The 25,635-nt window shown below is 31.7% G+C and overlaps 5 protein-coding genes across 6 annotated transcripts; 1 reads left to right on the top strand and 4 right to left on the bottom strand.

Annotated features, from left to right (window-relative positions):
• The first annotated feature begins 563 nt into the window (after positions 1-563).
• Positions 564-1,894, top strand: LOC125825922 (E3 ubiquitin-protein ligase RSL1-like). The gene is made up of 2 exons (XM_049505210.1): positions 564-1,159; positions 1,822-1,894. The coding sequence occupies exons 1-2, from the start codon at positions 564-566 to the stop codon at positions 1,892-1,894; spliced, it is 669 nt and encodes a 222-aa protein (XP_049361167.1).
• Positions 1,895-3,158: 1,264 nt separating this feature from the next.
• LOC125825987 (E3 ubiquitin-protein ligase RSL1-like) lies at positions 3,159-5,210 on the bottom strand. Its single transcript, XM_049505280.1, has 2 exons — positions 4,345-5,210; positions 3,159-3,337 (listed from the first exon to the last, which is right to left on the bottom strand). The coding sequence occupies exons 1-2, from the start codon at positions 5,208-5,210 to the stop codon at positions 3,265-3,267; spliced, it is 939 nt and encodes a 312-aa protein (XP_049361237.1). The 3' UTR covers positions 3,159-3,264.
• Positions 5,211-7,567: 2,357 nt separating this feature from the next.
• On the bottom strand, positions 7,568-10,178 carry LOC125825921 (E3 ubiquitin-protein ligase RSL1-like). The gene is made up of 2 exons (XM_049505209.1): positions 9,385-10,178; positions 7,568-7,745 (listed from the first exon to the last, which is right to left on the bottom strand). Exons 1-2 carry the CDS (start codon positions 10,176-10,178, stop codon positions 7,568-7,570), a joined length of 972 nt encoding a protein of 323 aa, XP_049361166.1.
• Positions 10,179-12,118: 1,940 nt separating this feature from the next.
• On the bottom strand, positions 12,119-15,248 carry LOC125825960 (aquaporin NIP1-1-like). The gene is made up of 5 exons (XM_049505250.1): positions 15,071-15,248; positions 14,335-14,556; positions 13,463-13,660; positions 12,947-13,008; positions 12,119-12,498 (listed from the first exon to the last, which is right to left on the bottom strand). The coding sequence occupies exons 1-5, from the start codon at positions 15,206-15,208 to the stop codon at positions 12,285-12,287; spliced, it is 834 nt and encodes a 277-aa protein (XP_049361207.1). The 5' UTR covers positions 15,209-15,248; the 3' UTR covers positions 12,119-12,284.
• A 4,683-nt stretch (positions 15,249-19,931) lies between these two features.
• LOC125826044 (BES1/BZR1 homolog protein 4-like) lies at positions 19,932-25,400 on the bottom strand. Of its 2 annotated transcripts, XM_049505341.1 has the most exons (3): positions 25,100-25,400; positions 20,528-21,279; positions 19,932-20,222 (listed from the first exon to the last, which is right to left on the bottom strand). In XM_049505341.1, the coding sequence occupies exons 1-3, from the start codon at positions 25,313-25,315 to the stop codon at positions 20,219-20,221; spliced, it is 972 nt and encodes a 323-aa protein (XP_049361298.1). In that variant the 5' UTR covers positions 25,316-25,400; the 3' UTR covers positions 19,932-20,218. The 2 variants fall into 2 exon arrangements, with proteins under 2 accessions (XP_049361298.1, XP_049361299.1); XM_049505342.1 differs by lacking the exon at positions 19,932-20,222 and having other exon boundaries at positions 20,387-21,279; positions 25,100-25,397.
• Positions 25,401-25,635: the final 235 nt, after the last annotated feature.

Here is a 25,635-nt window from a genome sequence, read left to right as displayed (position 1 = left end):
CAGAACCTATTAAATTCAAATGCTACTAGTGTTAATGTTTTCTTTTTATGAAAACATCTGTATTTGGTATGAAGGATTTTCTAAAATATCTTCTCCTTTTCTATAAAAACTCTCTTACCCTTATTTTTTTAGGATTTTCATATATTTTGAAAGTTCAACTAATTACCAAAAAAAAAAGAGATTTAACTAAAATTTGAATTATATCTAAAATTTAAGGGTAAAAATAATAATATTGATAAGAATTTTTTTTATATTATTAGCTCTATTTTATGTGTTATAACAGGTAATCTGTCTTATTTTTAAGATTACGAAACTCATATTTTAAGAAGACTTACATAGATACTCTTTAAATGACATGTAAATATAAATTTATTTATACTGGGAGGTGTATATAAACTTTTAAAAAATAACTTCTGGATATATAGAAGTTGAAAGAGTTATCCATTTGGAATTCCAAAAAAAAAAAAAAAAAAAAACGTATTGTCTTCTTCATCATCAATTCCATTTATATTCATTCTTGTGGCTTAATGCAAAAAAAGATTTTAAAAAATAATTAAGCTTCAATGGAAGTCACAATTCCAAAATGTGACATTTTTACGTGTGATATTTGTGTTGATGAGAAATTTGCTACTAATGATATGTTCAAAATCTTAGGCTGCAATCATTCTTATTGCAAAAACTGCATTGCTAAGTACATATCTTCAAAGCTCCAAGAGAACATTTCTCGAATTTCATGCCCCGTTACGAGTTGTAACGGGCAAATGGAACCGCATAATTGCCGTTCCATTTTGCCTAACGATGTTTTCGTTAGGTGGGGAGATGTGTTGTGTGAGTCTATGATTTTTGAGTACGAGAAATTTTATTGTCCGTTTAAAGATTGTTCCGCGCTTTTTATAAATGAATGCGCGGGTGTAGAAAATATGGTTGTTGTTATAACTCAATCCAAATGCCCGGAATGTAAGAGGTTGTTTTGTGCAAAGTGTAAAGTTCCATGGCATTCAGGATTTGTGTGTGAAGAATTTGAGAAGTTGAACAAAGATGAAAGGGAAATTGAAGGTTTACAACTTGTGAAACTTGTTAAGAGTGAAGAATGGCAAAGATGTCCAAGTTGTAGGATGTATGTTGGGAGGTCAGAAGGTTGTGCACAAATGAGATGCAGGTTAGTTTATTTAGTCCATATGATTTTTAGTTTCATGTTTTATATCGGAGATTGTCTCTCTACTTTCGTAAGGTAGGGGCAATAATGTGTACTCACCACCCTCTTTGGATTCCACTTGTGAAATTAAACTGATTATGTTATTATTATTGTTATTTTCCAATAGTCTCAATGTCCTCATTGAGAGTCGCATCTAGTAATCCCTCCACGAGTAGTCTAATATATAGTCGTTGTACGAGATGTCTAGTAGTCTCTAAATGTATCTCCAAGTCATAAGTTTCCTATCTCTCAGATTGACTTTTCTACTTGACTAACTAATACTTCGCCTTGTATAATGGTTGTATATGGACTAGCTATTGTACAGCCAGCTATGATATACTCAAATTTTTTCTATAATATATAGGTTTATTTATAATACTTCCCATGTATTGTTAAAATTAAAATAGATAAAATACCGATTTTTGGTCCATGAAATGTTGTGATGTTTCGATCTTGATCCTTGTGTTATCTACCTTCACACATTTGATTTTCGGTCAAATGAAATGTGTAAAATTAGTCCTACACACACATATTAAAAATATTTTAATTAAAGAGTACGAGCAACATAGATCATCAGTTGTATACTGAAAACTAAATACATCATTGGTGTCTTTTCACAATTGCAGGTGTGGATGTAACTTTTGTTACAAATGTGGAGCTCACTCAAGTGATCACTATTGCAATAGTTGTGGTACTTAGAAAACGTTTACTTTACTTTTAAGGTTTTTTAGTATTTTTATGTGTTTTGTACTTTTGTTTCAAGTGTTTTTGGGAAATAGGAGTGAGTTGTACTAATTACTAGAGGGCTACTTATCATAATTACATGGAGTCGTGAAGTAATTTGTAATTTGCACCTTATTCTATATGTTTTTGTTGGTGATTTCCATCTTGATCGCCTTAGTTAACTCGCAAATCATAAAAGATCCCTTTTTTCAATTATTTATATTTATAAGGGACAAACTAGTTACACTTATTTAAATTGTTTACCGTGGATTTTTCGATCCTGTATTAAAATAAAGGTCATTGTCATGAAGTTCCAAATTCGATACGTGAAACTCTATTATGTATAAAATTTAATAGATGCAATTTAAAAGTCCATGATAGTAACTATTTTTCAATTACATAGGCAGAAAAGATAATGCCAACGATATAGTTGTCTTTGTTAAAGGGGGTCTAACTTATCTCATTCGCCAGAAAATTACGTTATGTAGATTTGTATAAATAAATATATTTTATTTATATAAACTATGTATTGAATATTCTTGACACATAGGTTCTATATTAAAGTAGGAGATAAGAGAGGCAAAAGAACTTGCATTGCTTTATTTTTATTATTTAGCCCTAAGAGAATTTTAAAATAACATGATCAATGAAAATTCATATGGTCGACCACATTGATTACGACGGAAACATAGTTGTTGTATATTTAGGTACGAAGCTACCAAATCAATAATCAACATTCATACAAATAATTAGAAGATAAGTCATTTGAGCTATTCCTTTAGTCATCTCTTCTAAGTCACAAATCTGAAAATCTATATCCACAAGTTGAGTAATAAGAACCTATCACTAAAATACCCCTAGAGCGACGATAAAAAAAAACTAGAAATCGCACATTTGCACCTCTGGAGAGATATCTACAATCCGTTCAATATACCTGAAAATACAAAAGAGCATCTCAACATTAGTTCTATTAGTTTCTTTTTGCCCGGAAGACGATATATATGAAATATCTTCCAAGAATGGCGAAATATATGTATGCATATTTATGTACTATGTTCCTCAGAAAAATGTCAACAGTTGCATGTCGGATACTTTAAAAGTAGTGTATTTGGAGAATCCGACATGGGTGCAACAACAATTTTGGAAAGTCTGAGAAACGTAGTTCATGGACAGGTTCCCATGTATCACCACTACATCCATTTAAGATCTAATCAAGATTGAGAGGAGATCACTGAGTAAAACTCGCAATTATATTCTAAGCAGAGTGCTACATCTACAGAGGACTCGTAATTTTGGGAACAAAAAGAAGAAAGAACAATACTAATAAGTTCAAACGAAATACGTCTTTAAGTACCACAGCGTTTGCAATGGTGATTAGTTGACTCAGCTCCACATTTGTAACAAAAGCCACATCCACACCTGCAAGTGTTAACATAACGATGCATCACAATTTGGCTACGTAAAGATAAAGTCAGCATTAAACCATATTGCCTATGAGTGGAATTGAAGCATCCAAGTTATCGGCTTTATTGTTTGTTATCGTGACAAATAACATTAGCAACAAAGATTTTGTAGGATCACCAACAAAAATAAACAAAATATGTGACGGTAATTGAAAATGAAAGAGAAGACTATGCATTTTTGCTTAGCTAGGTATATCATAGCTTTAAAGAAACAATGCAATTACAAGCACGCATGATTTCATTGCAGCCAGCAGCAGAACAAGGATAAAATTGAAAATCCTAGTGATACAGGGGCTGTAGTTGAGAATTTAACATAACTAATTATACGCATACACACACATAGCTGCCTTTGCTTCGGTCAACTCTCTGCACCGACCCTCTTCATCAGTCGACATGGCAAATCAGAGATGTGTGTACGCTTACAAGCAATCAAATTCTTATAAACAAATAGATAATTCTCAAGGTCGCACCTGTATTATGGCTTCAGTCTTCCCTTTGTACTTGGGAATTGGCAACACTGGAAGACAAGACAAGGCAAGGGGTAGGGATAAATCTTCCTAGGTGTTGCTCTACCAAAGTAGTCAGCCTAACCTTCGGTTCTCGTAATCATGTTATTCTTTTACTTTTTCTATAGTGTGGAGCAAATGGCACCCTAAAGGCAAACAACACACATTGAGCAAATAGATTAAAACATCTAAAGCTTAGACATCTTTGATCACACAAACTTCCCGGGACAAAAGGAAACACAAAAACCATACACTCCCTCGATTTCAAAAAGCACGTCCCTTTTATTTTTTGGCAAATTTTAGTCCTAACTTACATGACATGCTTAAAACCACAAGATTAAAGAGTATTTTAATACATTTTACACATCTTTAGTTTAAGAGGACCACAAGATTAAAACAACTTATAGTCAAAACCAAACAAACAAATTGAAACGGAGAGAGTAACTAACTAACTAACCTACAAACCATTTGGGCGCAACCAGCAGCTCTCACGACATATATCCTACACCGCGGACATCTCTGCCATGCTTGACCCTTAGCAAGTTGCATTAGCTGCAAATCCTCTCTTTCCCTCTCGTCCTTATTCAACTTCTGAAATTCTTCACATACAATCCCCGAATGCCAAGCAACTTTACACTTGGCACAGAACAACCTCCTACATTCCGGACATTCGGACTGAATCACAACAGAATCCTTACCATTTTCATCAATCAAAAGAAGCGCAGAACAATCCTTAAACGGACAATAAAATCTCTCCGAAGCCATAATCATTGCCTCACACAACACATCTCCCCATCTATCAAAAACTTCCTTGGGCAAAATCGAACGACAATTATATGGCTCTAATTGTCCATTACAACCCGAAACAGGACATGAAATTCGACATATATTTTCTTGAAGCTTCATACCAATATACTTTGCCATACATTCTTTGCAATAAGAATGACTACAACCACTGATCTTGAAAACTTCATTAACACATTTTTCATCAACACAAATATCACAAGTAAACAACTTATCAACCAACTCATTCACATCATCATCGATAACAATGGACTTGATATTCGAAACCCCTTTCGATTTTTGTACAAATTTGGTACCCAAAAACTCAATTTCATCATCAGAAAGATCAATCATCACTTTTTTTGAACCACTGCAGCTAGGTTTTGAACAAAAGTAATTTTCTACTGAAATTGGTTTAATAAACTTTTTTCTTTTACCTTTTGAAGCTTTTTGGGTTTCATATATCACTAAAACATCATCGTTATCATCAGCAATATCAATAATCTTCACACCCAAAGAAGAAGAATTTGCCACTTCCATTTTTTGTAAAAAAAAATAATCTTTTTAGCATTAAACAGCAAGAATATATATTTATATAGTGAAAATTTGCTAGAATATGAAAAGGGTTATAGTAACCTTTACGATTCTGAAGAAAACAAAAAAAAAAAATTCGTATTTGGTGAAGAAGAAGAAGAGAATAAGATATTTTAGGAATTCGGAAAGGTAAAAATTTGAACTTTGAATGCTAATAGGAGGGTGTGTGTGTTTTTTTTTTAAACATGTGCTCCTTAACTTCGTTTTATATTTATGTCCGAAAATTTTGAGTGTGCATAAATAGGTATTTAAACTACATAAAATTGAATAAGTAGACATATAAGTCTTACGTATATGTTTATTTGTTCAACTTTATAAAAGTACAAATATTTACTTGTGCACATGTAAAATTGAAGGACATAATTGTAAACTAAAGCTAAAGTAAAAGACATATTTGTATATTACACTTTTTTTTATTGAACGTTTGATACTCGCTTTATGATCTGACTAATTGAGAACTAAGTTGACGAAAAGAGAAGGTTGATAATTATATGAATATAAGTTTAAAATTTAGAAATAAAATTCGTCTTTCGAAAGGTAATTTTATCCTCAAAACTTGAGTATGAGATACTAGGGAACTAATAAAGGAGTGAATATTTGTTTTGTGATATGACTAATTGAAACTTACATTAAGAAGAGAAGTTGAGATTTTGATAAGTGTAAATTTGAAAATATAATTCGATTACTGAATAATTGAAATTCACGTCATCGAGATGAGAAGTTGAGATTATATTGACAAGTATAAATTTATTGAGTAAATTAAACATGTCGTCTTTTAAAAAGTACTTTCTCTGTTCCTAATTACTTGTCCATTTGACAAATCAAGAAAGGACAAAAAAGAAATTCTTATTGTATCATCAATTAATTACTTTAAAAAATATAGAACTTCTTGAAAATTCCAAGTTTTTAATTCATCCACTTCATAATTAATAAGGGTAAAATGGTAAACTCACTTTGTTAATCATTATTTTCTTAATAGATGTGTCAATTCAAAAGTGGACAAGTAATTAGGGAAAGTGGAGTAATTTTCATCTCGAAATTTGAATATTGTGCATGATATTAGTAGGAGTTTTTTTTTATTGGGATCGAATAAAAAGGAACCTTTAGTAATTAGTATTATTCTAATGATAAAGATAGCATATAAATATATAATTATTATAAGTATTGTTCTTTTAGTATTATTCTGATAATTAAGATTCACTCTCGAAGTATTTCATGTGGTTACAATTACAACTTGGGTTGTTAAAAAGGTTCTTTTAGTAATTTCAAAATTATTATCGCACGTTTTTAAAAAAATAGCATAGGAATAGTACTACGAATGTGATAAAATAACCTCAAAACTTCTTATTCCAAAGTAATAAAAATAATTAATCAAACGCACAGTAAAATAATATCATATTTTATTCAGATGCAATTATGTAATAAATCTACTGGGCTATAAATCTATAATGTCTATACAGAAAAAAGGCACTATAATAATCTGAATAACTTAAAGAATCAGAAAAAACAAAAGTTGATTGTCTCAACCTATCGATTGGTGAGTTGGAGAAGAAAGTATTACAAAGCTATAGCTCTATAAGTTTCGCGTCTTAATTACTCTCGCACCAGATAGTTCTCAGCTGCAAGATTAATCTCGGCATGCCCCAATGAGAGAGTACCCTCAAACTGAATATCTCATGGCACCATATCTTTAGATTTTCTTCTTTCACTCTATCAATTTACTTTACCTGAAAATTATAAAGAGCATCTCAAATAAATTAGTTTTATTAATTCCATGTATGAGCAAAAATATATCAATTTGTACTATAATGGCACAAAAACTTAATGGACATACCACATATAACAACACAAAACTTAGAAAGAAGAAAGGTAAATCGATCACGATGCACTCAAGGATAGGATCTAGTGAACGATGAAAGTAGTTGTGAAAAACTAAAAAAATCAGAAAAATGAGTGTTCAATTCTAAAGAAAGACAAAAATCATCTAAGTAACCTCTTCCTATATAGCATAAATCTTGATAGGCAGAGTTATTCCATACAAGTATTTAGTTTAGTGAATGGTGAAAGTAGCTAGGGTGAAAAACTAAAAATCATAGAAGTCGAGTGTTCCATTCTAAAGAAAGACAAGAATCGTTTTTCAGTATTTCTTCTATCTAGACTAAATCATCAGAGTTATGTCTAGTACATGTATTGGTGGGGTAGGGACAACTTCTATAGTGAAACAACAAGAATCTGTCATTTTAGCGACGGAATATAAAATAAATCATGTTAATAGGTCAAATCTGCATCCTAAAATTCAGAACCTATATATAAATATCAAATATTGAATCCGCCTCTATGATGTGTGCCAAGTGAACTAATTTAGGTACATTCCAATTATAGGAAACAGGTTCTAAGTAAAAGGCACTATACTTTATGCATAGGTGATTGGGATTAAGAATTTGATCTGCTCCACATTTGTAACAAAAGTGGCATCCACACCTGCAAATGTTAAAAACAATAATGCATCAGAACTTAAAACATTATTCACTACTTGTTAACAATTAATATTGTCTAATGCCCAAGCAGTCATCATTATCGATATCGAAGAGATACCGAGATAATGTAACACCACTTTAAACACTGTGTGGTCTATATGGAGAAAAACATTTTTTTTATGATTGTAGTGTTTGGGTTACCTTTCGCATGTCTTGACTTATTTCACATGTTGTCTGCCACCAACAACATGTAACATGTAACTTTGTCCACCAAGCTAGGGACGATGGAAAGAATCACCTAGTATTTTTTGTCTTCATTGAAATTTAAACATGAGACTTTATTGCTCTCAACCACTTCATTGACTACCGGGTTATATCCTTGGATGATTAAAACATTTTTCCAAAAACCAATTTTATTAGAAATTTTTTAAAAGCATATTCTCTAGAAAAATAAGTTCTCAGGATTGTCTAGGTTATACTATGTATTGACATAAAATAATACAACCTATCTAAATATCGTATTCATTAAAATAATACAAGACCATACAATAAAACATAATACGATATATTATAAAATAATACATAACAACCATCGAAACAAAATGTTAACAAAATCTATTAAATATGTGAGTAGTGTATTAGGGTGTGTTCAATGCCTTAAAAAATAAGGCATATGTCTTAGCCCCAAATTTGATGACCCCATTTTTTTTTAGTAATTATAGAATTATTACTAAAAGTTTTTCTTAACCAAAAAAATTATATTGTGTCTTTCTTTCTTTTAGTACATTTCGAAATATTAAAGAATGTTTAATTTTTAAATTTAACTTCCACATAACATGTTTAAAATCACAAGATAAAAAATATTTTATTATATTGTATTATATTCAAATATTCTAGCTTATGACCATAAATCTAGAAATAACTTTCTATCTCAAAAATTAAAAAATATAAAAAACTAAAAGTTAGGCCTAGTGTTTGGGTAATCTTTCGCATACCTCAACTAATTCTACAAGACACATATCGACCTCCCACTAGCAACATAAATATGTAACTTTGTCCATCAAAAATCACCTAGTATTTCTGTATGTCAACCACTTCATTCTCTTCATTTCGAGAAAAACATTTCCAAAAACCAATTTTATTAGAATTTTTAAAAACTATTTTCTCTAAAGTTCTCAGAATGAGAATGAACGATATAATTATCGAATGTTGTATTCATACCATACAATAAAACACAATACCATATATTATGATATATGGTAGCTAAGAACCATCCAAACAAAATGTTAACAAAATATATTAAATATGTGAGTAGTAACTCAGAACAATAAATCAAAACCGTCATAATACAACTCATAAATATCAACTTTATAAATATCTTCAACTTTCTGAATTCATTTTATAAAACATCTAATATTTGTAGAGGGATAGAAAACCAAAACTTGAAACCAACCTCCATAATTCATTTTATAAGCATCCATTTTATAAACATATAATATATAACCTCCATAATCCATTTTATAAACATATGATATATAATTATATTTATAAAAGACTACAAAATTAAAATTCAATTCATTTTGTAAACATATAATATATAATTATATTTGTAAAAGACTACAAAATCAAAACTCGAAACTAACCTGCATATTATATGAGCGCAACCTTTATTCCTAGCCACATAGATTCTGCATTTTGGACACCTCTGCCATCGCTTGCGCTTTGCAAGCTTCATAAGCAACATATCTTCCGTACCCGTTTCATTATTTTTTCGCAGTTTCTTAAATTCTTCACACGAAATCCCTTTATGCCATGGAACTTTACAATTAGCACAGAACAATTTCTTACATTCCGGACATTTTGAATGACTATTCACCATATATTTTTCCCTAATTTCATGAATCAAAAGAGCTAAGCAATTTTTATAAGGACAGTATAATTTCTCAGAATCCATAATCATCATCTCGCATAACACGTCTCCCCATCTATCAAAAACTTGTTTAGGAAGAATCGATCTGCAATAATAAGGTTCGTAATTCCCATTGCAACCCAAAACAGGGCACGAAATTTGTGGAATGTTCTGTTGGAGCTTCGAGGCTATGTAATTGACAGTACATTGATTGCAGTAAGAATGATTACAACCCATAATTTGAAAATTTTCAGTCATTGGCTTCTCATCTATGCAAATCTCACATATGAAGTTTGAATTATTCGACAAAATTTCAATTTCATCATCGGATATTTCAATTAAGACTTTTTCCGTTCCAGTACGGCTGCGATTTGAACGAACAGATTCAAAGTTTCTCCGTACAGCTCGTTTACGCTTACGCGTTGGAATTTCTTGAGTTGAGTGTATTACTAAAACGTCATCGTGGTAGTCGTTGTCGTCGTCGCTGATGTTTATGATTTTCACGGCGGCGGTGCAGAGTACTTCCATTGATGAAGTAAGAAAAAATAATTGCAATAAGGTAAGAAAAATTGAAGTATAAAGGAGGTTGTTTATGTGAGTTTGTTACGTGATGGAGAAGGCAATGTTTCTTTTAGGATTGTACACAAGGTAATATTACGTACTATAATAGACTCTTGTGGTCGGGCACTTTTCCGAACCTACCCATAGCGAGAACTTTTAGTGCATAGGGCTTTCCAAAGTACTATGCATGTCTAATGGGCTGGGCCAGGCCGACTCAATTTCTGGTGTTTTTTTTTTGTTGAGGGGGTGCATGATATGGGCCGGCCCAAGCTAATAAATTAGTGTGTTGTTGTCTGGTTTCGAACCTGGGTACTTCCACAAAAATGAACCCACTTTACCAAAGGCTATCATTTGTTTTAATGGGGTCAATATTTTATTTATACTTGTTTTTTTTCATAAAACAACTATACTTATATATGTCGTGTATTTTTTTTACAAGGTGGGTTCATATGAACCCTCTTGACCCAATGTGGTCCCGCTCCTGGTGTCGAGGCAGACTCTTGTCGCCTCTGGCCGTCTAAAACACTAGGCAGACAGACCCAAAATCGGATTGAACTACCTGGATTAATCGGGTTGAATTTTTTATGGGTCGGGCAAGGTGTACTCTATGCCTATCTAATGGGTCGAGCTGACATCAAATCAAATTGAATCGAATCAATTTCTATCCGAACCGAATTAGTCCAATTTATGAGACTATTGAACTCTTCCCTCCAACAAGGACCCAAATTGACCGGGTTGAATTTTTTACGAATCCGAGGAAGTTAAACTATGATTATCAAATGGGATAGACCGACTGACAACAGGTTGAACTACCCGAATTGATAGGATTGATTTTTTTAATGAACGGGACAAGTTGTATTATGCCTATCTTACAGGTCGAGCTGACATCAAATCGAATCAATTTTCATCCAAATCGAATCAGACCAATTTATGTAACAGTTGAACTCCTCCCTTCAACCTGGACTCCGAATTGACCGAGTTAAATTTTCCATGGATCGGACAAGTTGCACTATGATTGTCTAACAAGCCAGGCCTACCTAAAATCGGTTCAAACCAACTTCCGCCAGGTCCAGGCTAGCCTAATTATGTGACTGCTTGAATTGGTCCCTCCAAGCCGGACATCGAACTGGTCGGGTTGAAGTTTTGTGAACCGGACCAGTCCGGTCCGTCCAGAACACCCTAAAGTTCCACTAGTAGTAGCCTAGTAGGATAAGTAGGCAATTTTCTTTAACTTTTTAAGTTTTTTTGGACATTTTTCTTTTTTGGAAAGTGGGACCATGAATAGCTATTAAAAAAAAGTTTTTTAATTAAAAAAATAAAATAAAGGAAAAGATCAAAATTGTCCCATTGGAAAAATCGAGCAACTTTGTTTTATATGTTAAAAAACTTTGATTTAATTTTGTCACCTACTTTTGGAAAAAGTTTCGGTTTTATATTTAACCTTAAAATAGTTTTACCTTGAGAAATTTTATAAATCATAATGAAAATTTAAGGGATATTTTTAGAATAATTAAAATACGTTTAATCGACTTATTTCATGCTCAAATTTTGTTAATAACATGAGCAAATATTCGACAATTTACTAATTGCAAAGATATTAAAACAAAACAATTTTTAATAGAAGGGGGCAATTTTGTACCTTTTCCCCTTTTTCATATTATACATAGAGATATTTATAGTATTTGTGTTTAATTTCAGAGGATAAAATTATAACTTTTTTATATAGTACGTATCACATATGTTGTTTATGGTCCATTTCTTTGTTATACCATCTTTCACATGAACACGAAATATGGGAAATGTACTTTTGCAAATTCGTTAATCTGAATGTCATTTTCTTTAAATACTAGTAACACTTTTACATTAAATAGGATGGCAAAAGTAGGTAAGACATACAATTTTCTTTTAAAAAAAAACATAGATTTACTTCATTTATTATATTACAAAATACATAGCCTTTTTCCCTTTGTGTATTACAAAAGTAACCACTTTATAACCTTTTCCCTTTGTGTATTGCAAAAGTAACCACTTTCATCATCCATTATTACTACTTTTTGCAAATATGTCCACTTTTTAAGTGCTAGAATTTTTGGACTTGAGAAAAGATCCACTTTTGGTTATTTCACGCAAAGGTTTGTCAGTAAATCTGATTATATTGTAAACCCAAGCACCAGCAATGGCCCCAAGTGTTGGGCTGACCAAATAAATCCATAGGCCTTTGTAATGGCTTGACACTATTGCTGGGCCCAAACTCCTTGCTGGATTCATTGATGCCCCCGATATCGGTCTGTTCCACCACAACTCATTAGTACGTAAGAATTAACCTAAATAGCTGCTCGTTCAAACACTTAAGTTACACATAGTTGATTGATAAACAACAAGAACATATCCAATGTAATTTCATACGTGTTGAGTTTGGAGTGGGATTTGGGAGGGGTGTATGCAGCCTTACTTCTAGTGAAAGTAGAGAGACTGTTTTCGATAGCGTATCAAAATCAAGTATGGAAAGAAAATACTAAAATGAAAGTCGGCTAGTGTATATTATACGCGTAATCAATATCTAATTTATGCATGTCAACTAAAAAAGGAGTTTACTTGTGGAATTTGATTAATTAGATGTATATTATGCATAAAATTTTATACCTATGATTATTTAGGTGTAAATATCTTGAAGTTTTACTCGTAGAATTTGAAATTCACGACAACTATTTTACAATTAATTAGAGAGTAATTACCCGGTAAACATCACATTTAGCAAAATTGTTGCCCCCACAGCAAGACCAGCAAGTTCTCCAATCTGCAAATAATAAACATGACAAAAATATTTTAATTATGGAACAATAAATGTTCAAGAATCCCTAAGCAATTTTCTAATTCAACTAATAAAATTACTTCAAGAAATTAATTCGAAATAAATTAATTTACTCTAATATTAACATAACTTTAGCATGAAATGAATGAATTACACGTGTCCAATTCTATATTAGAGAGAAAAGATTCAAATCAACCCTTCAACTTCTGATTATGGTTTAAAATACCCTTATATTATAGTTTCATTAGATGCCATATATTTTTATTCAAAAATAAATATATATTTTTTTAAAATTTTTTTACTCTTAATAAGATAATTTTAGAGCACAAAAATGTTTATGATTCGCTTTAGACAACAAATTTCAAAATCATTTTCACTTCGATAAACTCTATGTTCAGTCAGATACCACCATATAAATTAGGAAAAAAAGATTACTTACAGCTCGATTATCGGTTGCAACACCGGAGATGACGAACATGAGATAGAAAGTAATTATAAATTCAACGACAAAGGATTGAAAATCGGTGCCGGACGGTAAGGTTCCGGCGAAGTGATCGTGTTTTCCGTTGAATATTAATCGTAAAGTTCCACTTGCTAAGGTTGCTCCAAGAACTTGAGCTGCTACATAAGCTGGTACCTTAAAAAAGGAAAAGATATATTTGTCTTAAAAATCTTCATTTTTTTTCGACGGTGTTAATATATTATCAATCTCTTAAACTTGGCAGTAAAGTTTATTTAGATACTCCTCGAACTACATATTATCTCAGTTGAACATTTGAACACATAGTAAAGTGTTCACCGTTCATATTAGACATTTGTAGCTTAAATTTTTTAAAAAATTATGTATGTGTTCTCAAACGTTCATTAACGTAGATAAATTAATCGTCTCAAATATGTCACCTCCTTTAGTTATATATATAATCATCTTTCATTGAAATAAGCCTGAGATTTTACGACATATTAAATCATATAGCTCATATACTCGACCAGATGCTCAATCAAGACAAGCAACTACAACTCATATGTGTAAATGAAAGTTAATTGATAAGTTTAAGAAATTGTCAATTTTTAAAAAAAATTGTGTCCAATTAAATTATGTCATATAAATTGATAAAGTTGCCATATGATCAGCAGGTCATAAGTTTGAGCGATAAAAACAATCTTTTGCATAAATACAAGGTAAGACTGTGTATAATAGACTCTTATGGTCAATCCTTTTGGAGTCCCGCACATATAGAGAGCTTCACTGAACTGTTCAAAAAACATACTTATCTAAATATTACGTCATATAAATTGAAACGGAAAGAATACCTGTTTCCAAGGGAACCTTTTGACAGAGGCAAATGCAATAGTGACAGCAGGGTTAAAATGTGCACCAGAAATATGGCCAACAGAGTAAACCATAACCATTACAACAAGTCCCCAAGTTATGGCTATTCCTGGAAATGTTATCATCCCTTTATCTGCATTTACCACAACTGATCCACATCCAGCAAATATCAAGAAATATGTTCCTATCATTTCTGCTATTATCTGTAAAATTCGATCAGTGTAATTTTATAAGTAACGTCTGAAATAATCATAATTAATCAAATCATATATTTGATCAGTAGAATACAACAAGTGGAGTTAGGAATCGTCATAATTAATCAAAATAAGAAAAGATATATACATCAAATATTCAAACTAGCTAGATACCATCCAGGATTATGCTGGAATGAATAAATAAAGGAAAAAATATTGATAGAAAGAGTTTTTTTTTAAAAAAAAAAATAGGCCTTACGTGACACAAACTCAAATTTATCGGGCCACAAAACAAATACAGGAACGTCATAATAATCGGATGTAAGAAATTATTCTATCTAGATGTTCTTTTTATAAATAACCATTTAAACTTTTAGATGATATAATCGTAATAGACAAAAATTCTAGGCTCGTGTCTCACCATCATTTTTCATAGAAAAAATTGTAATAGTTAATTATATATTTTTTTTCACATACAAAAAATTTACTAACAAGAAGATTAACTAAGATGTTAAGTACTCACCTTTTGAATAAAAGGAACAGTAAGAAAACTTGAGGTTGAAGAAGACTCCTTGTGATTATTCAAATCATGATCTTCTTTAATATTTAAGCTTACTCCATGATTAATATTTCCATTAACATTAATCTGATGATCAGCCATAGATAATATTTAATTAATCCTTAATTAATTGTTCAAGAAAACAAAAAGAGGGTAAATAAGATGGATTAATACTAAGGAGGTAGTTGTGAAGAACAAGGGTCATCTCCTATTTATAGACAAAAAAAAATAGTTTGAAAAAATTGATTAATAAAAAATTTAAAAAAGAAAGAGGAAAGAGGAAGAGACAACTTTATTCTTTTTCTGTTTTTTTGCCTTTTTTGTTTCTTTATGAGAGATCTGTACTTTGACAAAGAGATGAAAAAAAATGATAAAAAAAAATAGTCCATCATGTGTAGGGGCGGATTTAGAGTATTAGATGCGGATTCTTGAAAACTCAGTAATTTAAATTGATAGATTTTATATTTATATTGAAATTTTGTACAAAATACTTGACAAATATCTTTTAAGAAACTCAGTAACAAATTAAAGTAGTCATTTGCCTAATGGTTGAGAATTAATTCAATGTGAATTTTAAAATACATTTTTGAAAAATTTTAATTCTTCAAATTTATTATATAAGTGAGGAGAATTGTGAAAAAAGAATAAACTAGAAACACTAGAAAGTCTCATCAAATTTAAGGTCCATTATATTAAAAAAAACAGTACTAGACACTAAAAACAGATCAAGAATATATCAAACATAGTATAACCTATTAAAAATATATATATATACACCTTCAAATGTGAGTTTTCGATACATCTTTATTTTTTCAATGAGTGGATATATTTGAAAAGTTTGTAAGCATTAATTAATTAATTAATTAAACTGTAAATAAAGATAGCGCATTATATCTGATCCAAGAAGGTTATGAATATAAAGAAGAATTTTTTGTCACAAATCATTAACTAGTTGCCCTACTATCCACTTGACAAATGAAAGTTCTATCATCATTTTTATCCTAAAGTTGTATTTATTTTTTATCTAATATAAAAATTAAGAAGCAATACTTTATTCGTCTCAATTTATATGATATTATTTAATTTGATTTAAAATTTTAAGAAAATAAAAAAGCTTTTGAATTTTTTGGTTAATTATACAAAAAAAATTATATTTAATTGACTATAAATCATTTCAATAGACAAAAAATAAAATTTTTTATTTATGATTTTTTTTTAAAAATGTGTGTTACATAAATTGAGAAAGAAGGTGTACACTAATTTTGCTTGAACGGTTTTCATTGAACTAGAGCAATTCATTAAAAAAAAATGTGTTAGTACACACAATTAATTTTTTTGATTTCTCATTAAGTGTCTTATATCCATATTGAAACATGATTAAATTAGCTTAAGAAAATTATACAAACATTTTTTATTTATATTTGTCTAGTAGATTTTTTTATTTTAGTATAGGAGGGTGACTTCTAAAATAACTGCAAACATTGACACTTAGAAATTACTGCATATATTAATACTAATTAAGTATATTTGTTCTTTGGTATAAACGTTATTTGATGGCAGGTAATTTTAATTGCTCTATTCTCATCTAATTAATTGATATTATTATTCAATAATTTATTTATTTTAACTTGTCATTTTTCCTTCCTAGAGAATATAGCCTATAGGGAGGCAGAGGATGACTTATGAAAAAGTTTAATAACGGTTTACCATTATTGTCGAAAGACACGTACGTACCTCAATCAGATATCTCGAATTCGAGTTTAAGTGTAATAAAAATATAAAATAGGAAGCGCATTTAATTTCTGTAAATGAATTTTATGTGGCGTAATTCAAAATTTGTCGAGGCTACGCTCTAATATCTTTACTCTCAACAAAAGATTTCAAATTCAATCCCTGAATATTAAAAAAGATTTTAATAAAAAACGTTTCTCTAGATTTCTAATAAATCGTATACTATAATACTAATTCAAATTAATCAAATTATGATATAAGTACCGAACATTAGGCGAAAAAGCAAGAAAAGGGACATTTGGCTAGTTAGATTCTATGTTTCCAAAGAATTAATTTTTTTCCATAGGAAATATAGTAGAATCCTAGAACAATAAACATGTCCAAATCATCCAAGGAGAATATATATATATATATATATATATATATATATATATATATATATATTACTCATATATATATCTACTTATAATTAAGGAATAAAAAAAATTAAGGAACAAAACTTGCAATAGATGATGGTTATATGGAGAGCTCATGTAAATAATTAAAATGTTAGAAAGTGACACTATTATATTTATTTAATTATATCTTCAACACGTCTTATTTTTTTGTACAAATAAATTTTATTATGATTATTGATTTGTGTTGATGAAACTTGTGTATTTTCTAATCATAAATTCGCTAGTTGTTAATTTTACCCTCTTACTAAGCTCTTCACATGAAATACCAAAAAAAGAAATAGCTCGATGCACTAAGCATCCATCATGCATTCACAAGTTTGAGGAAGGGGTGGATTCCTAAAGGTGTTAAGTAGACAACTTATCTTGATGTTTCTAATCATTTCACGACTCAAATTTATGACCTATTAATAACACAAAATCAACTTTACTGTTACTCCAAGACTCTTCTGTTCACCTTAAAGACCAAATCTTTTAAATAGTTGGATCATGGATGTAAATATATTACATGTAAACTATATACATATATTGATAGTGTAGAATTTTATATTTTTAATATATTTCAATTCGACTTAACAAAGTAATTTATTTTGTTTTATTAGTTGAAGACGTCAAAAAGAACAAGCAATATACTTTGTATTAGATCAAGTCAACAGCTTTTGAGTAACTTCTCTTTTATTTTAAAAAAAAAACACATTTCACATCTTTATAATATGTTTCCTCATTGTGTGATCTCATAATTTTCTCATGATTGCATCATTTTATAGGCACATATAATATTTGAGTGATACCGTGTAATTAACACATAAATCTCACGTCGATAAAACACAATATTATATATATATATATATATATATATATATATATATATATATAGATTAAAAGCAAGCCGGAGATATTTTTAATCGTGTAAATTAAAATTCAAAGCGAACAATATCACCAGTAGTTAATTGTAACATGCTTCAACTATATTATTATTCCATATAAATTAGGAAATCAAACAGAAGCTTCTTTTACAACATAGTAATTGAACATTAATTAATTAATAAAAAGCTACACAATATGAGTGAAAAAATTCAACAACCCACAAAAATTTGCATGATTAGTGCCATGCAAAAACAACTTTTTTAACCCGCATGCATTAACCCCACTAAAACATCCCACTATTTACCATTTCTAATTAAAAGTCTCCAAAATGCTCTTTTATTGACTTCTTGTCTAAATATATATATATATATATTAAAAGATCAAGATTGCATATTAACTAACACATCTATTTTGATTATTTTGGTTTCCATCTACTGTTTGATACTCGTATTTAACTCCAACTAATTCAGATTTGTAGCGTGTAAGGCGCTTATATTTAGGGAGAATCGCTCCCTGACATGTTTCTTTCTCATATTCAAGGGTCGAACTTGTCAAGACCTCTGGTTGAAAATTGAGAAATTTTATCCGTTCCATCACAATCCTCATGGGTAATCTTAACTAACAGTCAAACACAAGATATTTCAACTATGCAACTTTATGTTATATATATCCAAAGTCCAAATTTGATACTACACCACTTTATTTTTGGAATCTTACTTTGTTGAACAAAGTGTTCACACATAATTCTTGTGAATGAATTAGGAAAAGTAGTAATAAAATATTGTAGCTAAGGGCAAAAGAAAGTATTTAGTCATTTGCCCCATGATTCATGGAATTTGTTAGTTGATTTATCTTTATTGAAATGGCAGGCAATGACTCTTGTGATATACACTTCTCACTTTTTATAATTTTCTTACTTCTCATCACAAGGAAATTATTAGTCTGTTTTATATTGTTTTTTCAAAAGACATATAGGCCCCTTGACTTTGATTAAACGCGTCATTAGAGTCTAAGGTTTGCTTTATTACATACATACTTAACTAAGTGTGTTACATATGTGATATGACTTAACATCCTCGCTGAAGTTGATCTATTATTGTCATAAAGATAGGGGGTTCACCTATATTCAATTGAGGTTGGATCGATATTTGCTTAAACTTGATATTATATCAAATCGCGATACATGCCATACCACTACCTAACATCGTAGGCAGAGTGGCTTTGACACCATATCTAGGTATTAACTACCAAAACCACTAGTTATATTGTCCCCTTTGAACTTAATTAGATGCACCTTAATGTGTACTAAGGTCTAAGGCCACATTTACATTTAAAATTTAGAATATTTGAATTTGAATGGTATATATTTGATTATTAAGATGATAGCTTTAAATGTGAGAAAATCTCAATTTATATGGTGTTGTACATAAAAGTTGTTTGATTCCTCTAAAATCTAGCAACGATGGTCATCATGACGATGGTTGTGCTTGGTGAAGGTAGTTGATGGTGGTGGTGAAATGGTTGACGATGATATAAGTGGTCAATGAGAGTTATACACATCAGACTCAACTAGAAAACGTTTGGGTGTTCAGCTTATTTTACTAATAAACAATTAACATTAATCATAAAAGACAAAAACACTATTAGGAACTAGTATGTAAACTAAACGACCCAAAGATATCGACTTAATCTTGACAAATCGTAAATAAACAATAAGATAGAGAAAAACACTTCTTGTAAGTTAACTCCTACATACTATATCAAGTGAACAATTACAAAAGATAACTACAAAAATAAAAAGTAATTCCAATCTTGAAAGAGGAAAAAATAAAAAAGAATATAAAAAATTGGGATAGTACTACAAATACAGGGAAAATTCATGGGAAAATGTGCAAAAATAAATACTTCAATCTACAAGAAAATGTAACATTTGTTGCTACTGTGCATTTTAAACTGGTTTTACTTACCAGAAGTGAATAACATAAGTTTAACTTCAAATTTGCACAAAGATATGTTTATGATCAAAATCAATGAATAAGTAGACTTCTCTTGTACTTCTCTATCTGCAAAATCAGCAAAAGAAATAAATAATCAGACTCGAGTGTGTGACCTAGTGGTCAATGGAGAGGGAGGAGAAAAGATCTAAAGCAAAGCACTAGGTGCTATCTTTCTATATGTCGAAGTGTTGGTGGACAGAGTAACTAGTATACCTATTCTTAGTGGGAGGTACAAGGTAACTAGTGAAATTAGTCGAGGTGCGCGCGAGCTAGCCTAGACATCACCGTTGTAAACTAACTTTGCTTGTGGGTCGGCATAAGCGTGTTGCAAACATATTTATGACAAAACGTTGGTAATAAGAAGAGGTTACCTAGTGCTAGAGTTGCCAAGTGTAAGCTCGAGATCATCAGTCGCACACTCCTCGTGAATTCTTTCACCTTCCCATGGCTTCACTAATCCCATCATATGGCTGCCAAATGCAAACTCTGCTGAAATAGCATCCGACATTGGTACGTCAGCTGTTTGGTCTATACCTGACGCAATTGCAGGAGAACATGCCCCGCTTTGCCCTGGTGTCCACATCCGAGACCCTCCATTTGATATTGGCTCCTTGAATCCGAATGGATTTGGTGAGACAAGGCTAAACGTAGGGGATGAAGGTCCGTCTTGTGGAGTTTGAACACCAGAAAGCCAACCTGAATCTGGTGGTGTTTGACGACCAGGACTGGCGGGGGTAGAGGATGGTAAGAAGGCATAATGTTGTTGTGCCCACCCTGAATTTGCCATGGGATCATCACTCATTCTAGGTGTACGAGCTGTGGGAGAGCTCAAAGGTGGAGTAACAGGTGCACTTATAGAGCTCCCAGGAATGTACAAATGGTGGGGAAATCTGGATGATGAAGGCGATGATCCGGATGAGAGATTCTTAAGCCAAGGAATTAGTGTGTTAGGATCATGATTATTTTGGACATTTGCAACATAATTGGATGAGACTGGGCTAGGGAAAGATGATGAAGCAGGACTTGGATTATACGAAGCACCTGGACTCGGTTGGTAAGATGAGCAGGGGCTTACAGATGCTGAATAACCTATAATATCCACATGTCCAACTGGCTTGCATCCCTGGAAAATAGAGAATCGATTAGCATATATAAAAATGAATAATCACAAAAAGAATCGATAATAAATCTGCCACCAGAACAATACAATTATGGCAGAAGAAAACGTCATATTCATAAGGTGTTGCACATTGATGACTACTAGCTGATAAACAATGAGCCAAGCTAGTCAATTTCAAGTTCTCACCATTCTTCAAAGACGTCAAAACATTTAAGTTTTAGCTACAGCATGAACAATTTTTGAGCCGAGGTGTTATCGGAAACAACCTCTCTACCCTACCTACTATCATCCCTAGATCCCACTTGTGGGAGTACAAAAGGTTTGTTGTTGTTGTATGCAGCATAAACAAGATGGTAGTTTTGTGCCAAGCAATCAGGCAGACCTAAATGGCCTGATAATTTTCCAAGTCATTGATTAAAATATCAACTCAAACAAAAGCCACCACTCATCTCTATCATTGTTCTATTATATACCTCTCAGCGCAGAAGCAGAGACACCACTTGAAAAATAGTAATATCATGAACCCGGAGCAACTTATATTCTGTTATTATGAGGTTAGCAATCTACTCCGTCCATTCTAATTTACTTGTCAAATATTTCCTAATTTGATTTCTACTTTTACTTGTCATTTTTGACAAACCAAGGACAAAAAAATTTTCCTATTATACCCTCAATTTACATTGAGTTAATGTCTTTGAAAAATGTACTAAGTAAATATGTTTGGGACCCTATCAAATAATAGGGGTAAAATAGTAAACTCACTATATCAATCATTGCTTTCTTAATAGGTGGGTCAAGTCAAAATTTGACAAGTAAATTGGGATGGAGGGACTGGGGAGTGCTTCGCATGTAGAAACCAACTTTGGCAACACATTGACCAACAGGATCACAGTACAAAACTAACAGTATAGGAAATGAAGGGAGATCAAATCCAATGAATTGGAAAACCATTTGCATCGATTTGACCAAAAAATTAGTAACCAAATAGTCACTGACAGGACCTTTTCATTCACCTATATGTAAACTGAAATCTGAAATTTATCTTCAGTGTATTTCCAGAAAAGTCACCCTAAGTTTTATAAGGATGGATCTAAGCTCAGCAATAAGCTTGCTTCTTTTTTCGTTTAAATTTTTTTTACCTCTCTTTCACTGAGAAGATTGATTTCAAGTAAATCACCTAAATAAGCTGATGACAAGGGTTAAAGTACTTGATCATATAGCCTTTCTAGTTGCGGTTCAAATTGGTTGAATCTTTTTCAATCATGTATGCAGCACTTGTACGAAGGTGCATGCATAAAGGTTTGGAACTCTTTTCTTATTTGAATCTTCTAAAGGACACGACCCTACCGTATTCTTGGGCCCTTTGCCGAGCTCTACCCTTCCTGCATTTCCTTGTGTTTTGAAGAAGAAAATTAAATCTCTCCACATGGGTTGATCCTCCTATTCCTTTTGTCTTAGCAAGACTATAGTACACAGTTAAGCCAACTCCTTTTTCTGATGGTAAGGCAATTTTTTCTCTTTGACATGAATATTTTTTTACGAAGGTATTTTGATAATTTGAAGATTGTTTAGTCCCTAATATTTAAACTCAGTCCTTAATATAAGAGTTCATCATCCACTCCAATTAACTTCATTCCGCATGAATTCACAAGATATTAGAGTCATATCATCCGGTACCAGTGATGGTGAAAGACAACAGTTACCTGGTGAAAATAATTGAACTCACAAACTGGCGGGGACACCACAACAACAACATACCTAGTGTTATCCTATAAGTTGGGCCTGGGGAGGGTGGTGTGTACACAGACCTCAGCTGGCGGGGACACCACCTTCATAAAAAATATTAGTGGGGTCATCTTTAGCACTCCAATGGTGACTGTTATCCACCTTCCAATTTTTAGATTTAGGCTCCAAATGCATCACTACAAATCTGAACTCTTTTTGTCATCAAATGGCCACTAAAGTTTTCATCTACGACAATTATGAATTATTGGTCCCCCTTCCCACCATTGACCAAAGACTCAACATAATGACAGACAATCCCTACATATTCATGATATAAAGGTACCAACATACCCAAAAAGAATTGGACATAAACTACACCCACACCCTAAAGGGGCAAAGAATGATGGCACTATCAGTAGTGTCAACACCATGATTATAAATTTATACTCTGAGACCCATAAACAGTTCTCCTCCCATCCAATCCAAAATTAATTTCCCACACGCTTTACAGCCTCAACAATTAATTACTCCATTTTTTTCTCTTTTTTTTGTGATACAGAATCCAAAGATTTGATATCTACTTTCCTTTTATATTATAATCAATACATTATAAACTTTATAACAAACTGCAACATAAAGTATAATAAATGACACCCAACATTCAAGAACATCTAAGGCCCACAAATTTGATAACCAATCCACACCACCTCAAAACAACTATTGAATCACATGCTTGACTTTAGATTGACAATGCATTTAACCCCGGAAATCTCGGTAAAAGACTATAACCAAATTGGATACACAAATTATTACAAACTAATTTAACGTTATCGATAGACGCAGATCCAAGATTTGAGTTTTATGAGTTCTCAATTCTAGGACAACAAGTCGGCAACCTTAAGTGCTAGTAATTTATCTTTTAACATATATACATGGTTTGGACCAACGAAACTGGATTCAGCCAAACCCATATGCTAAAGGCTACCTCCGCCCTTGCTATATGACCCGACAATATAAAAAATAAGAGTAACTTAACATGTTATACTCCTGCCAAGTTAATTTATATGACAAATTTCCTTTACAGTCTGTTCAGGAAAAACATAACAACTTTCTAAAATTAGAAATCATTCATCTTAAACTTATCATTTTACCATTAGTGAGAAATTTTTAAAACCACACAATTTCACGAAATGTTTAAGACTAACATTTCAAAAGTCTTATAGCTAGCAAATGTTATGTCATTTTTTTTTAACCATAAGTTTAAAAAATTCTCCCTTTTTCTTAAACTCAGTACATATTCAAATTTTTCCACATAAATTGAAAAGTTGAGAGTATTATTTACTATACTCCTACTATTATTATGAAAATTTACTGGTAATTAGCTTATTGTGCTTGTATTTTACATCATCAGTGTATAAAACTTAAAACTTTGTTAGAAATATGGGATGACAATGCCAGAGACAGTGATGCATCAAGAGGTTGTACTATGTGCTTTGAGTGGTGAGCCTTTAAAATTCCCAAAATGCCCTTTAAGAAAGTAAAAAAGAATCTGCTCGAGTTAGGAGACAGAAACTGCAAAAACTCAAAGAACGTCGCTTTCAAGCATCATCACAGCCCACAGGTGAAAATGCAGTAAATTTGGACACATTTGACCATAAAAATTGTTCACTTTTTCTCGGAGTAATTACACTTTATTTGAAAATCAATGTTTCGCCCTGAAAATTCAAATTCAACAACTTATAAACTATTTTTCTTCAGTTTCAACTCCAACTCCATAAATTCGTGTGGAAAAAAGTGAAAAATATTTTAAATCTATGGCCAATCGCGTAAAATATGACTGCGTTGACCTTCTACAACAAAAAGAAAGTATAGATAGAGTGTGAAAATACAAGTATTCAGCAGGGGTAATCTCGTCCAAATCAAGCATTTTGTAGAAATATTCAAACTTTTCAGAAAATCTCAGACTATGAATCTATGAACTTGATGTTCCGATCGAAAATAAAACAAAAAATTAGCTCAATCCGAATCGGTTAATCAGCTCAGTTTCGCTAGATGAATATAAAAAAATCAGTAGAAAAAGGCAATAACTTCAATTTACCTTTTTGTAAGTAGTTCCATCTTCTTCAACGATCCAACCAGCTTCTTTACACAGAGCTTTCAACACCTCGTTGTTATCACAGTGTTTCGGGAGCTTAAAGTTACCGTACATTCTAAGTCCGGCGAAGATCTTCGCGGCGATCGCTCTTCGCCGTCGTTCTCTCCTTTTGTTGTTCTCTCTTTCCTTCCATGTCGGTAACCTCGTGCCGGATGTCATTCCAGTGGCCGGAATCGCTGTTGTAAACCGGGATCGAACCGGATTAAAAAAGCGGTTCGAGTGTGAAACCGGTTTGGTTCTGGATCGGTTTGAAGTTGAAAATTTGTAAGATGAAGAAGAAGAGGAGGGAGAAGTAAATATGTGAACGGTGAATTTAACATTGCCACTAAATGATTAAAATATTACGTAGATTGCCACTTAGGTTTTGTTTGGTTTGAAATAAAGTCATTTCAATTTTCAAGATTGTAATTAGTTGAGGCGGAGTCATAATTTTTAATTTATGCGTTTATGTACTATTGCTCTTTTGTTTATTAGATTTG

The sequence above is a fragment of the Solanum verrucosum genome, unplaced genomic scaffold, assembly GCF_900185275.1.
Source record: "Solanum verrucosum unplaced genomic scaffold, falcon-dt-bn FXZP01000161.1, whole genome shotgun sequence".
NCBI classification, from domain to species: domain Eukaryota; kingdom Viridiplantae; phylum Streptophyta; class Magnoliopsida; order Solanales; family Solanaceae; genus Solanum; species Solanum verrucosum.
The sequence above is the reverse complement of the archived record's forward strand: the minus strand, read 5'-3'. Positions and strand labels throughout refer to the sequence as shown.